Source organism: Chinchilla lanigera, unplaced genomic scaffold, assembly GCF_000276665.1.
Source record: "Chinchilla lanigera isolate Chin_1 unplaced genomic scaffold, ChiLan1.0 scaffold00090, whole genome shotgun sequence".
Taxonomy (NCBI): Eukaryota; Metazoa; Chordata; class Mammalia; order Rodentia; family Chinchillidae; genus Chinchilla; species Chinchilla lanigera.
The window spans coordinates 9,127,039-9,139,352 of NW_004955491.1; the positions used below are offsets into that span (position 1 = coordinate 9,127,039).

The 12,314-nt window shown below is 48.3% G+C and overlaps 2 protein-coding genes across 7 annotated transcripts in view; one reads left to right on the forward strand and one right to left on the reverse strand.

Moving 5' to 3' along the window:
* Positions 1 to 677: 677 nt before the first annotated feature.
* LOC106146686 (translation initiation factor IF-2-like) lies at positions 678 to 1,956 on the reverse strand. The gene is made up of 2 exons (XM_013504658.1): positions 1,268 to 1,956; positions 678 to 1,237 (listed from the first exon to the last, which is right to left on the reverse strand). Exon 1 carries the CDS (start codon positions 1,935 to 1,937, stop codon positions 1,284 to 1,286), a length of 654 nt encoding a protein of 217 aa, XP_013360112.1. The 5' UTR covers positions 1,938 to 1,956; the 3' UTR covers positions 678 to 1,237; positions 1,268 to 1,283.
* Positions 1,957 to 1,959: 3 nt separating this feature from the next.
* Positions 1,960 to 12,314, forward strand: part of Rnf32 (ring finger protein 32) — a 25,085-nt gene continuing 14,730 nt past the window's right edge. The window contains exons 1-5 of one of the 6 annotated variants that reach the window (XM_005404870.2): positions 1,960 to 2,118; positions 3,034 to 3,092; positions 3,176 to 3,267; positions 3,827 to 4,091; positions 12,115 to 12,257. In XM_005404870.2, the coding sequence (XP_005404927.1) occupies positions 3,253 to 3,267; positions 3,827 to 4,091; positions 12,115 to 12,257 (423 nt within the window). In that variant the 5' untranslated portion in view covers positions 1,960 to 2,118; positions 3,034 to 3,092; positions 3,176 to 3,252. Of the gene's footprint in view, positions 2,119 to 2,168; positions 2,486 to 2,599; positions 2,804 to 3,033; positions 3,268 to 3,826; positions 4,092 to 12,114; positions 12,258 to 12,314 lie in introns of those variants that run through there. The other 5 variants (XM_005404871.2, XM_005404869.2, XM_013504655.1 and 2 more) reach the window with 5 other exon arrangements.

Sequence of the window (12,314 nt, forward strand, 5' to 3'; positions counted from 1 at the left end):
AGGAAAAAATAACCCTTCAACATTGTTAGTGGAAGTGAAAACTGGTACAACCACTATGGAAATCAACATAGATTCCTCAGAAAAATTAAAAATTCAAAGTCCACATGACCCAGCTCTTCCCCTTTAGATATCCTCCCAAAAGGTTAAAGATCTCACTATTATGGTGATACATGCACACCCATGGTTGTTCCAGCACAACTCATAATAACGAAATATTGGAAGTGGTCTATATGTTCAACAGATGAATGGATAAATTGTGGTATACGTACACAATAGGGTACTACTCAGCCAAGAATCGTAAACTTGAAATCATCTGTAGGAAAATGGACTTTGAGATCATAATGCTTAGCGAAATAAGACACAACTTGAATATCATATGGTCACTCTTATATGAGAATACCAAAGTAGATAAAAGAAAAAGACCTTTTGCAAATGGTAAGGGGCTCTAAGAGACGGAAGTAAAGAGGATTAAAATGAGATATGCACATGTACCAACTTCTCAAGATGATGTATTCATCGTGCACTGAACCATGTACTAATAAAAAGACTTTGTGTCACAGATGTGTGTTGAAAATTTATATCGCTTCACAGTTAATGATCAGTGACGAAGTTCAGTCTAGGTTCGTAACTTTAAACAGACGTTTCTTTCAGGAAAGGAAAAAAAAAGACAACTTGCATTTGTATGTTTTCCTTGTACTTTCAAATTTTATTTCAATTAAAGCATACGTTTGGCACAATAAAATCACCATTGTTTAAAAGACAAAAACAAAACAAAACAAAACAAAAAACTGCCTGTGACCATGAAGTGTGAGATCACCTTCTCACAACTCAAAAGTCGGTCAGAATAAGTAAACTCATAGTTTTCAGCTGTGGGAGAAGCAGCAGGGCAGGGCCGAAGTCCACGGCGAAGAAAGGGCGAGCCAGGGGTTTCCACATCACCACCACTGGCTCGCCACAGGGCCGAAGACAACAGCGTGGAGGAGCACCGGAAAATCCAGGCCAGGCGGAGAGCGGAAAGGGAAAGCCTCCGGCGCAGCTGAGCAGGGCGCCCTGGTGCACAGGCGGGAAGGAGGCACCGAGTGTGGCGGAGAGCGGCGCGCGGCACGCTCCAGCGGCTCTGCCCGGCTGTGCGGACGGGGCGGCGGGACGGCCAGCCTGGGAGGGAGAGCCCCCTCAAGCAACTCGAGTGTCCTGCACGCAGCTCAGAACCCTTGACAAGAACACAGACGGTCAGCACCCTGCAAAGCGAACATTCAAAGGTCAGCACCCTGCAAAGCGAGCACTCAGAGGTTTCGTAAGCAACTGCAGGTTCCGGCAGAAGAGGTGCGGGCCAGGCGGGGCAGCGCAGGCGAGGGAAGGCCTGGGCGGTGCAGGGTGCCGAGGACACAGACGCGCGGTCGCGGACGAGGCGCACTCCGGGGCGCGCCGGCTCCCGCGCAGGTCCCACGCGCCGCGGACGCGGGCACCACCCCAGTCCCTGGGCCGCACGCGACGGCGCGACGGCGAGGGCTCCGAGGGACGGCCCGTGCGGCCCGGCACACAGCGCCGGAAACGGGAGGATTAGAGTGGCGAAACAACCAGGAAGCGCGCGGGTGGCGGCGCGGAGGCGGGGGCACACCAAGCGGCCCCAAAACCGCCCGACGCCAGCCCCGGGATCCCCACGCTCGCCAACCGCGTACAGCCGCGAGGACGCTCGGCGGCTGGGGCGCGGGGCGGGGCCACAGCGTGCGCGGGGCGCGTGACGCACGGATGTCTGGGTCGTCGGCGCCGCGCTCTGGGCGGGGCGGAGAGGGACGGAGAGCATGCGCACTTCGCTGGCGTCGGGATCGGCCGCAGGGCTCGCTGGGCAGGACTGGGCCGACGAGCATGCGCGCTGGAGAGTGCGGACCGGCGACTGGAAAGCCGGTGCCGTGCTTTGCGGGGGGAGTATCGAGCATGCGCAATGACGTTGCGCCGGGAGGTTGCCACGACAACCGCTAGCGGTGTAGGAAACATATCTGCGAGCCTGGCGAAGCGCAGGCCGTCGCTTGTCGGGTTCTCCGCGGTTTGTGAGCGGGACAGAGGCCGGGCCCGGCACCCCTCAGTGCCCTCGGGGCCGGGCGTCCTCCTGGTCGGCGGGTGGGTGTCTTAGGCCCGGGACGTGCGAGGTTCAAAAGCTGGGTGTGCGACTGTTTACAGTGGCGGGTTATCCCTGGTTTGGTTTTCTCTTTAGTACGTCTGTTTATCCGCTTACACTCGCGGGTAACTAAGCACCCGAGCACCACAGCGACTTTGTTTGCGACCGAGCCCGTGTTCCGGGTGGTGCCGAGGCCCCGGAGCAGTGGGTGGCGGGCCAGCGAGGCTGCCCCTCACGCTGCCGCAGACCGAGTCTCGCAAGCCACCCGTCACCGTGTATGTTTCGTTTGGAAACTGCAGTTAGAGTCGATGTTTGAAGCTTGCGATATTTACATTCTAAAATTTCATGAAGCTACAGGACTTTTGAAGGGTCAGTTTTTAAAAACTTGACAGTGGCTCCATAGAAACGACCTAAAATCGTAGGCTGTAACGGGCTGGTTAATAATTACGATTGTTACTAAAATTAAAGTCTTTAGTATGATGCAAACTATCACTACCAGGTTGTAGACAGTTTGAATGTAGAAAATTCTGGAAGTATTTCAGTATTTTAATGATATTTACCGTTTCCCCAGTGTAGACTCCTTTGGCAGAATGTTGCATAGCAGCATAGATCTCTTGATGCCCAACTTAGAAGGGAACAAGGAAAGGATACAGTGAACTGTCCTCTGGCTTCTAAAGGATTCGAGCGGTACTGGGCCTTTTTATTCCAAACCAAGGGTATCTCACACATGCGCTTTAGTACCCTCACTTTTCTCTTCCTGCGCTCCTTAGTGAGTTTATCTTCTTTATTGGACAAGGGTGTATGTTATACTTGTCGCTTTTGTTCTTATTTAAAGCCTTCCCTCCAACTCTGGTGAAGCGTTAGGGGACAGGATCGAGTCAGGTAACAACTGGTTTCAGGTCCTCTTCCTCCTGCAGGATCCAGATATGAGCTCCCTGCCGCCCTGCCTCGGACACCAGCCTTGACTTCATTATCGGTCAGAACCTTCGTACAAACCTTGCTCATCAACTTCATAAAAGATTTTTATACACACTCTTCCGGTTGTCTGTGTTTTCACAGTGGAAGATAGGAAGAAATGTGCGTGATGTGATGATAGGATTCCTTACAACCCACGCCACAACTCCTCCTAACTCAGCATGTTAAGAAACAAGGTACACCCTCCCCTTTGGTTTTACTCACGGAATATATTTTGATTCGCACTCTTGAGAGTATAAATCCTATGTAGACCTGGCTCCCACCAGCATGTGGTCTGGGGCAGTGGGAGGTACATGAGGAGGAGCCAGTCCCCCCAGAACTGCCTGCAAGCACCTCCTGCCTAGATGGTGACTTTTATTCTGCATGGGAGAGGTGTTACATTTTCACAGAAAGTACAAAGTTGGGTGCAAGATGCCTTTTAAGATTTGCCTGGAGTCTAATTTAATTATAGTGAAACAGTATGGGTTTGTTTAGGCATGCACAGGTTTATAAGTCATAATGCTTTTATTTATATTATAATTAAGGCTTTAATAATTAAATGAAAAGATATTCCTATGTTGTTATCATAAATGATGAGCCTGGAGTTTGCGCGGGTTTAGGCAGCAGTGGGTGGAGCTTCCTTTACCATTCAGTTTGGTCAAATGGACCATCAAGTTCCACGACTGAAGCCTGTTCTCTTCTAAAGAATACACTGCATAGTGTTCCTGTAACGAAGACCTCTTTTCCTACTTTTAGGACCATTCATCTCAAAAGAGTAACTTAGCAGTCACCGCAGTTGCTTTACAAGATCACATCTTACACGATCTTCAGCTTGGAAATCTCTCAGTGGCTGGTCGTCTCCAGACAAACGTACAAAAGAAAGAGAACAGGTCAAAGTCTCTAAAAAGAGATGCAAAAGCAGTAATAGATACTGGACTTAGAAAACCTCCAGAGGACCCCAAAGTAGAAGATCCAGAAAAGGAATATGTCCTGGATCCTGCACCACCACCATTAACTTTAGGTGAGCTAATCTGGTCATGAAGATGTTGGCTTATTAGCACTAATGAGTCTACTGAGTCTAATGGTACAGTGTTTAAGGTACAGAACTAATTTGCTTACACACAGAGATATGCATGTGCTAAAGCTTAAAAATGATAGGGACAAATTGAGCAAGAAAATAAAGATATAAGCTGGGTGTGATGGTGCCCTTCTATCATCCCAGCACTCTAGGAGGCTGAGGCAGAAGGATTGCAAGATGGAGCCCAGCTGAGGGAACTTAGTGACTTAGCGAGCTCAGTCTCAAAAAAATTTTTAGAAAAGACTTTAACTCAGTGCAAAGGCCCTGAGTTCAACCCCTAGTACATGTGCAGAGAGAGAAAGTGAGAGAGTAAGAATAAGAGATGGAGAAGAAAAGCTCTTACAGTAGAATGACAGTTAACTGCAGCAGACAGGCAGGCAGCACAGTAATCATCGTCAGTGGATGAGAATCCAGTGAGGAAGCCACGCTAGAGCGGGCTGTGCACACACAGGCTCCCAGTGTTTCCCACACCTATGTCCACCGCAAAAGGAGAAGTAGTAACACAATGGCGCCCTGGGCAGATGGCACCCTAACCAACCGGTGGTCTCCCCAGTGGTGACACGCTATCAAAGAATGTCCCCTGGGTAAAAGGTTTAATGTCACTTCTGTGGCATTCTTGCCAGAAATATATAGCTGAACTTAGTCATGAGGAACCTCACACAAACAAATTGAGCAGCACTCTACACAATCCTCTGTAACAGTCTTCAAAAATCTCAAGAAAAGCAAAGACCTAGAAACTGCCCCAGATTATAGGAAATCGAGGGGATATGAAAATTAAAAGTAATATGTAATCCTAGACCCAATCCTAGTTTAGAGAAGATCATCAGTGAAACAAAGAGTGAAATTGGAATAAGGTACGGAGAGCTAACAGAGTCCACCCTCATCCACGGGAGGGTACGCCCTGAGATTCCCATGGACACCTGGACTCATGGATAGTACCAGATCTGCATAGACTGTTTTGTCCTAGACATACAGCCCTATCATAAAGTTTGATTTGTAACTCACAGGAGGAAATTAACGAGAATAACTAATGGTGAAATAGGACAGTGACAGCAGTGTGCTATGATAGAAGCTGTGCAAACGTGGTGTCTCCGGATATCTTCCCGTACCACACTCATCCCTCTTCCTGCGATGATGGGGGAGGTGCAGAGCCTGCGTGAGGGCCTGAGGGGCGCAGGCAGTGTGTCAGAGGGTCCTTGGCTTTGGCTGACCCCACATCACGCAGCTATGACGGGGTCAGTGGTTGGATGTCAGGAGCAGTGTTGGTAGCTGCGGAGCTCTGGTAGTTGAAATTTTTTTGCCAAAACATTTTGGAAGGTGTTGTAATAGAAAGTTGTTGAGCCTTTTAACTTATCAAATATTGCTGCCAAAGTTGATATCTTCTAGTGATCCTACGGGTGATTTTCATGAAGCATCATTCTGTCTTTTGATGTCTGTGCACTTCGAACCGTTTCGGTGGACTTTGGAAATGTCCACATTCCTCCCCGCTCTTCAGTAGATAACTCAAGTTCTCCCAGTTTCTCACTTGTTAACGGTTCTCCGTGGCCTTTCACATGGTCTTCCACTTCACCCATGTTGGCAAATCCTTCTCCTTAACCTCTCTTGCTGAGCAAAGGGTTTTCCTAATGTCTTAGCAGATCCCCTAGGAAGCCCTAAAACCACTCACTACTTCACTCGTAAGTTCTTCTAGCAGTTTCTGGTTTTTAACACTCGTTGGAGCTTCGACAGATACCACCGTGTTGGCACTAGTGAGTGACTTCCAGCACTGCAGTGTTCCCGCCTGGAGTCCGGGTCTTTACTGATCAGATGTGATCACACATGGGGCAGGTGTGTGTGACCTTGACACCCTGGATGTTGGCCTCATCCAGGGTCTGAGGTAGTGAGGTGTACGTGGAGAGAAAAACACGGCTTTGACATTTTCATAGCGAACAGCTTCAGGATGGCCAGGCGCATGGTCTGTGAAGTCTTTAAATTCCAACCCTTCCTCTTCCAAGTATGTTTTCACTTCTGAGATGAAGTGTTGGTGGAACCATCCATACACAAGGTGGCTGTCACTGCACTTACTGACTGTATTCTGTAATAATTTCTCAAATAGGGATATGCCCCTTGAAAGTTTGGGATAACTCACTCAACTTACTTGTGAAATTACCTGGCTTGAACCTTTCTTGGTGGCAGGGAATTAAGATACATTTGGGTGCAACTATAGCATGACCACCCAACAGCGACACGCACCTCGAAGATAGGCATTGCCAGCCGTGTTGCAGGGGCAGCCTCGTGCCGCTGCACCACTGTCTTGGGGTCCCCAGGTGGCCCCAGCAAGGTGCAGCCTGGAAAAACGGGACCCCCTGCGCCTGAAATGGGTCACACGCCCACTGACTCTTGACGGCTGGCAGGCGGCCGGGTGTGGCCGAGCCTCATGGACTCGCCAGGCGCAGCTGTCCTGCCTGCCACAGGACCAAGGCGCTTGTCTTGCCAGGTCTGGGGGCAACTGAGTGCTCCGTTTTCTCTTGTAACAGTGTGAATATTTGTACATTTTCCCAGAAGCATATTACTCTTACCTAGATTTCCAGGTGTATTTTAGAATATAGTTATTAATATTACCTTATAATTATTTTTAAAATTATTTATGATTATGTCCCTTCTTCTTTTTCTTTTTTTTTTTTGGCTTTGCTGGGGATGGAGCCAAGGGCCTGTGCGTGCCAGGCAAGCGCTCTGCCACTACTTCTCCAACCCGCTTTCTATTTAGTCTGCATTTTGTCTGCATTTTCCTTTCTTTTTCACTGGTCCAGTTTTGTGAGAAATGCCTCTTTTGAGAAAAACTAATCTGGGTAACACTAGTATGGGTTTTGGTTTCTTTTTTTGCCTCTGTTCTCTTTGCGTTTCTGCCCTCCTCCTCCTCCTCCTCGTTTCCTTTTCTTTAGTATTTCTCTTTCCTGGGTTCTTGAGTTAAACACTTGCCCTTCTGCTTCCAGACTCGGACTCCTGGCACTCGCAGTCCCAGCAGTGCATTTCTCCCAGACGGTTGCTCAGCACGATCTCATGCTGGCAGGTCGCGCTCCCTGAGCTGCCCGGCTTCTGGACTGTACCTCTTCCTTTTCTTTTTGGTTTTTTTTTTTTTTTTTTTTTGAGCATCAGTTATTGGGTCATATGACTTGTACATCTGTAATCCAAAAGCCCAAAATCCAAAACATTTTGGGCACCAGCATGATGTGAGTTTTAGATTTTGGATTTCCGGAATAAGGACACTCAGCTGGTAAAGTCTGTGCAAATACCACAAAATTTAAAAAATTTTAAAATAAAAAAAAAAGCCCTCCAAAATCTAAAGTGCTCTTGATCCCAGACATTTCAGATAAGGGAACTCACCTTGTACCTATTTTGAGTTTTCAGGCGCACTTACTGTTTGGGACCTGCGTTTAAAGTTCTGTTTTTGTTACTGCTACTTTACAGTGTTTATTTCAGAATAATTTTAGATTTCCAGAAGAGATGCAGACATGGTCCAGGCTTGCTGTGTACCCACTCGGGTTCCCTGGCGCTAACATTTTACATTATCACGTTCTGTTTTGCAAAATGAGAAACCCACATCGGCCCATCCCTGTTGACCAAAGTCCAGATTGGCTTTAGCCACTTTCCTGCTGGTGGCTGTCCTGCGCCAGGATCCCGCTCAGGTGACTGCCATGACAGGTTCTTGTGACCTGGCCAGGTAGCCCATAGGCAGCCCCTCAGTGTGGGCCGTCCGATGTTTCTCTCATGGTGAGGCTGGGGCTCATCTCACATTCTGTCGTGTATGTCGTAGCCTATCCCTGCTGACACTGACCATGACCCTTGCCTGATGGACACCTGCAAAGCCATGTTCTTCCCTTTCCAGCTCTTCTGGGGAGCAATTCACTACATCCAGCCCACAAAGTCAGGGGCAGAGGCGGGGGGAACTTCTACATATAGTGACACTTGGTTGTCGAATGCTTCCAAGCTTGAACTTTCCACTACCCGAACAGCAAGTTAAAAAAAATCTGATTGGAGTGCATAAGTTCGCTCAACAGTCAAAGCAAAAATCCGACTTGGAAAAACCTGTAACGGGCCGAGAGGAAGTCACATGTGGCCTCTCACCACAGACACAAGAGGTGAAGCTTCAGTCTCAGCACGGCTCTCCCCACAGTAACACACAGTGCTTGTGTTAGTGCATTAAAACCTTCGCCATTGTGCTTTCCTTCGCATTTCATTTGCGTAAAATATCATAACCAGGGCTCCAAAGAAAGTGATACCAACTGTACAGCTAAAAGGAAAACTGTGAGAACCATCACAGAGTTAAAGAAAACAATCATTGAGAAATTCGTTAAAGTCCTCGAAAAATCATTCAAAGGTATAATTTTGGGGCCTCAGAACCAGTTATGTGGTTTTCCATTATTTCATATGGGAAAAATATGTTCAGTTCTCCGTCTTTTGGGTGTTCAAATATGAAGTCAGTACAAATTGAGCTCGACAACTGAGGCACTTGGGTGCGGGAGGAGCTGCAGACATGCAGGCCCAGACACTGTGGACCCGAGACCAGGCATCCGAGGTGGTGAATAAAGCTCTTCAAGTCGGCAATAAAAAATGGCCTCCAATAAACTACTTTGCAAAAAATGAGAAACAAAATGGAAAAAGTAACAGAGCCTGAAGAATTTGTGGTAGAAAAAGTACTGGATTGACATGCAGTGAATGGGAAGGCGGAGTGTTCTTTGGAGTGGAAGGGAATACAGATCCTGACAACACGTGGGAACCTGAAGAAAATTTAGATTGTCCAGAGTTAATTGAAGCATTTCTTTTGGGGTTTTTTTGTTGTTGTTGTTGTATTTTTCCAGTACCGGGAATCGAACTCACGACCTTGTGCTTGCCGGGCAGGCACTGTGACGCTGAGCTAAATCCCCAGCCCCTTGAAGCATTTCTTAACTCTCAAAAAGCTGGTAAGGAAAAAGATGGTACAAAAGAAAATCTTTATCTGACAGTGAATCTGATGATAGCAAATCAAAGAAGGAAAGAGATGCTGCTGACAGACCTAGAGGCTTTGCTAGAGGTCTTGATCCCAAACAAGTAACGGGTGCCACAGACAGTCGTGGAGAATTGATGTTTCTCAAGAAATGGAAAGATTCAGATGAGGCTTGACTTGGCGCTGGCAAAAGAGGCAGATACGAAATGTCCTCAAATTGTAAGTGCTTGTTACGAAGAGAGACTAACTTGGCATGCGTGTCCAGAAGATGAAGCTCAATAACTTATGTCACTTTATATATGTATGGGTCTTGGTTTTGATTTAATAGTGTGGAAAAAACAGCATTCTAATGAAAGTCAAGTTGAATATGTTGGTTTTGAATGTAGTATTTGGGGGAGTTACTGGGCTTTCTTTGTTTTGCATCTATAGCACTGGTTACTTGGAACAAATAAAAGCTTTTGTAGGTGCTTCCTTTATCAGAAAAGAGCATCTGATAGCCTGATATGTTTCCTCTGCTTTTCTAAATGTTGGGGGAATTGTCCATAGGCAAACTCAATCAGAACTCACGTTTTAGCTCACACACTTAAGGAGCATTCTGAGGTTTTTGTTTGCATGTGTATAAGTCAAATACCTATGTAAATGGTTTTTGTTTTGTTTTTCAACGTGCTTCAAAACAAAAACTATGGGTGGTAAGCTCATGTTTGAGATGCCGTCATTCTGAGCAACCTAAGAAATACATCACTTCAAGTTAAACAGAAAGTTTTCCTGAAGCCGTAACCTTTCAAGTTAAATAGATGATTCTGTGGTTAATCGGACAGTTTCAAGTGGATATTTTCAAAGCCACCCTATCAGAATCCATATGCATGTCTTTAGTCACAAAAATGCAGCAGTTTACTGAAAAGAAAAATTCCTATCTCTACCAACAACTTCCCCACCCAAATAAGGTAGCAAGTCGAAACCTAGTTTGTTAGAATTAGCTAAGGAAGACTTGCTAAAGGAACACTAAAGCTTATTCACGACCATTACAAGAAATCTGTACTCAAAAGTCAGGATTTGTGGATGTCTTACGACTTGGCTCATGTAAACCTACTGAGTGGCTAGAGGCGTTCACAACTTAGGACCTGCTAAAATAAATGAGTGGACAAACTTGTAATCTGAATTACTGGCCTGCATGTTTTTCTTGACCCCAACTTGTTCCTTACGGGTAAGCTCAGTCTTTGCAGTATTTGGATTACTGTTTTCAGCAGAAGCCAGGAAAACGACTTTGTCGTAGTCAGGATGTTATCCTAATGTATAGTTTACTTTATTGTAAATAATGGTGAGCAGTGGTCAGTAAATAGTTCCATATTTAAAAAAGCAGCTGAGGTAGCAGTGTATCTTGTAAGGAATTCTGTAAGACAGATGCTTCCTCTTCCCCTTGATGCATTTATCCGGTCACTTGCACCGGTAAGGTCCGTGCACACTTACTTTATGCTCTGGCTTGTATCTAGTGCTGTCACCATTCTGTTCTGCTTGTGATTGTTACATCTTTGGCCGCTGGCTCTTCTGGTTTAGTCCTTGTTCTTTTTCCTTCTGTGCGCTTTCTTACTTTCTGCCGTTACAGGGTCCCAGATAAGCATGTGCTCTGTCCCCGCCCCAGCCCCAGAATCTCGGTTTCTGTCCCTGGGGCTCGGGTCCAGGAACTGGGCGCTGGCTGTGCTCCCGGGGCCGCGTGGCGGCAATCTCCACGCGGCACTCTCACGCCTCAGCTTCCTCGGGTCTCCCCTCTTGGTTAGCACAGTTACAGACACGGCTCCGGCTAGGTGACTGGCCAGAGCGGCTGCCAGAGGTGGAGTTCGGGAAGCCCTGCCCCGGGGAATGCTGTCCACCATCGCTCCCACCGGTCCCGTGCCTCGGCCCAAAGGCCCGGCGTCCAGCACGAGCCCACAGCCTCGCGGCTCCCACCTTCACTTCTTTTTCTCCGTCTGGAAACATCCCACCTTGCGGTGATCTCTGCACCCCGCAGTCTCTGTTCCCCGTCTCTGGAGAGAGCAACCTCTGGGTTATTCCAAATTGTAGTAGTATTCTGTTTACTGTCAGGGCGGAGGTTCCTAGGGATTGAACTCAGGGCTTTTTATTTTTTATTCTGAGACAAGGTTTTGCTAAATTGCCCAGATTCGGCTGGAATTTTTGATCTCCCTGCCTCAGCCTTCCCGAGGGCTGGGATTACAGACGCGTGTTGCAGTGCCCAGCTCCGCTTCCCCAGTGTCTGTTTCGGGTGTCCAGATGCCTAGGTGATCCCTTCACCTCCCGTCCTCGCTGTATCCTTTTGCCTACTACGTCAGCCTGTCCTAGCTTCTCGGCGGACGTTCACACTCGAGTACGAAACTGCCCGTGGCCAAGAGCTTCTGTAATGTTTCTCGTAAGTCTCTGAAGAACCCTTGTCGGCTGACACCCTTATGCAATACGGGGAAGGCCGTTGATACATTCCTACCGGCATTTTGCCCAATTATGCGGCAGCTTTTTGTAGTGTTCCCCGCTGGGACATGAGCTCCATGTGTGACCAGAGAAACACACGGCGAGGCCTCAGATACTGCTGGGCTGAGAGATCTGTCCTGACGGAAGTGTCACTCACAGGGGTTTGTGGCAGGGAAGACCGGTGATCGCAGTGCCCTTCGTGAAGTCCCTGGTGGCAGAAGCAGATAAAGCAGAGGAAGAAAGTGCTGAAGGCCGACAGTTAAGTCAGGCAAGCAGCAGCGTGGAGATTTCTGAAGAACCAGGTTGAGTTGTTCCTCCCACAACACTGTCAGTCCTGCTTGTCTTACAGAATTTTTGTGAATGTTAAACGAGATGTGGGGGGTTGTTTATAAATAAAACCATAAATTACTGAAATGTAAGGGCCTACCACTGACTGCACGCCTCGGTGGGAAAATGGGAGCTACCCAGGCGGCCCTGGAACTCCTGGTAGCAGTGTCCTCAAGGGCACGACCGGTGCGGTCGCTCACACCGCCCTCTGCCCCGCAGCGCAGAAGCTGGGCCTCGTCGCACCTCCCCCGCCGCCGCTGTCGCCCGCCGAGTGGGACCGAGTGAAACAGAGGTCGGTGCTGCACGGCGACTCCGCGCAGCCCTGCCCCGTCTGCAAAGAAGACTTCCAGCTCCAGCCGCAGGTGCCGGCGGGGAGGGCGGGGCCTGCGGGCGGCGTGGGCGGGGCCTGCGGGCGGGGA

Bases quoted from the DNA above. Each gene is read 5' to 3' on its own strand.
- LOC106146686 (XM_013504658.1), bottom strand. From the start codon at position 1,937: ATGCTCGATACTCCCCCCGCAAAGCACGGCACCGGCTTTCCAGTCGCC.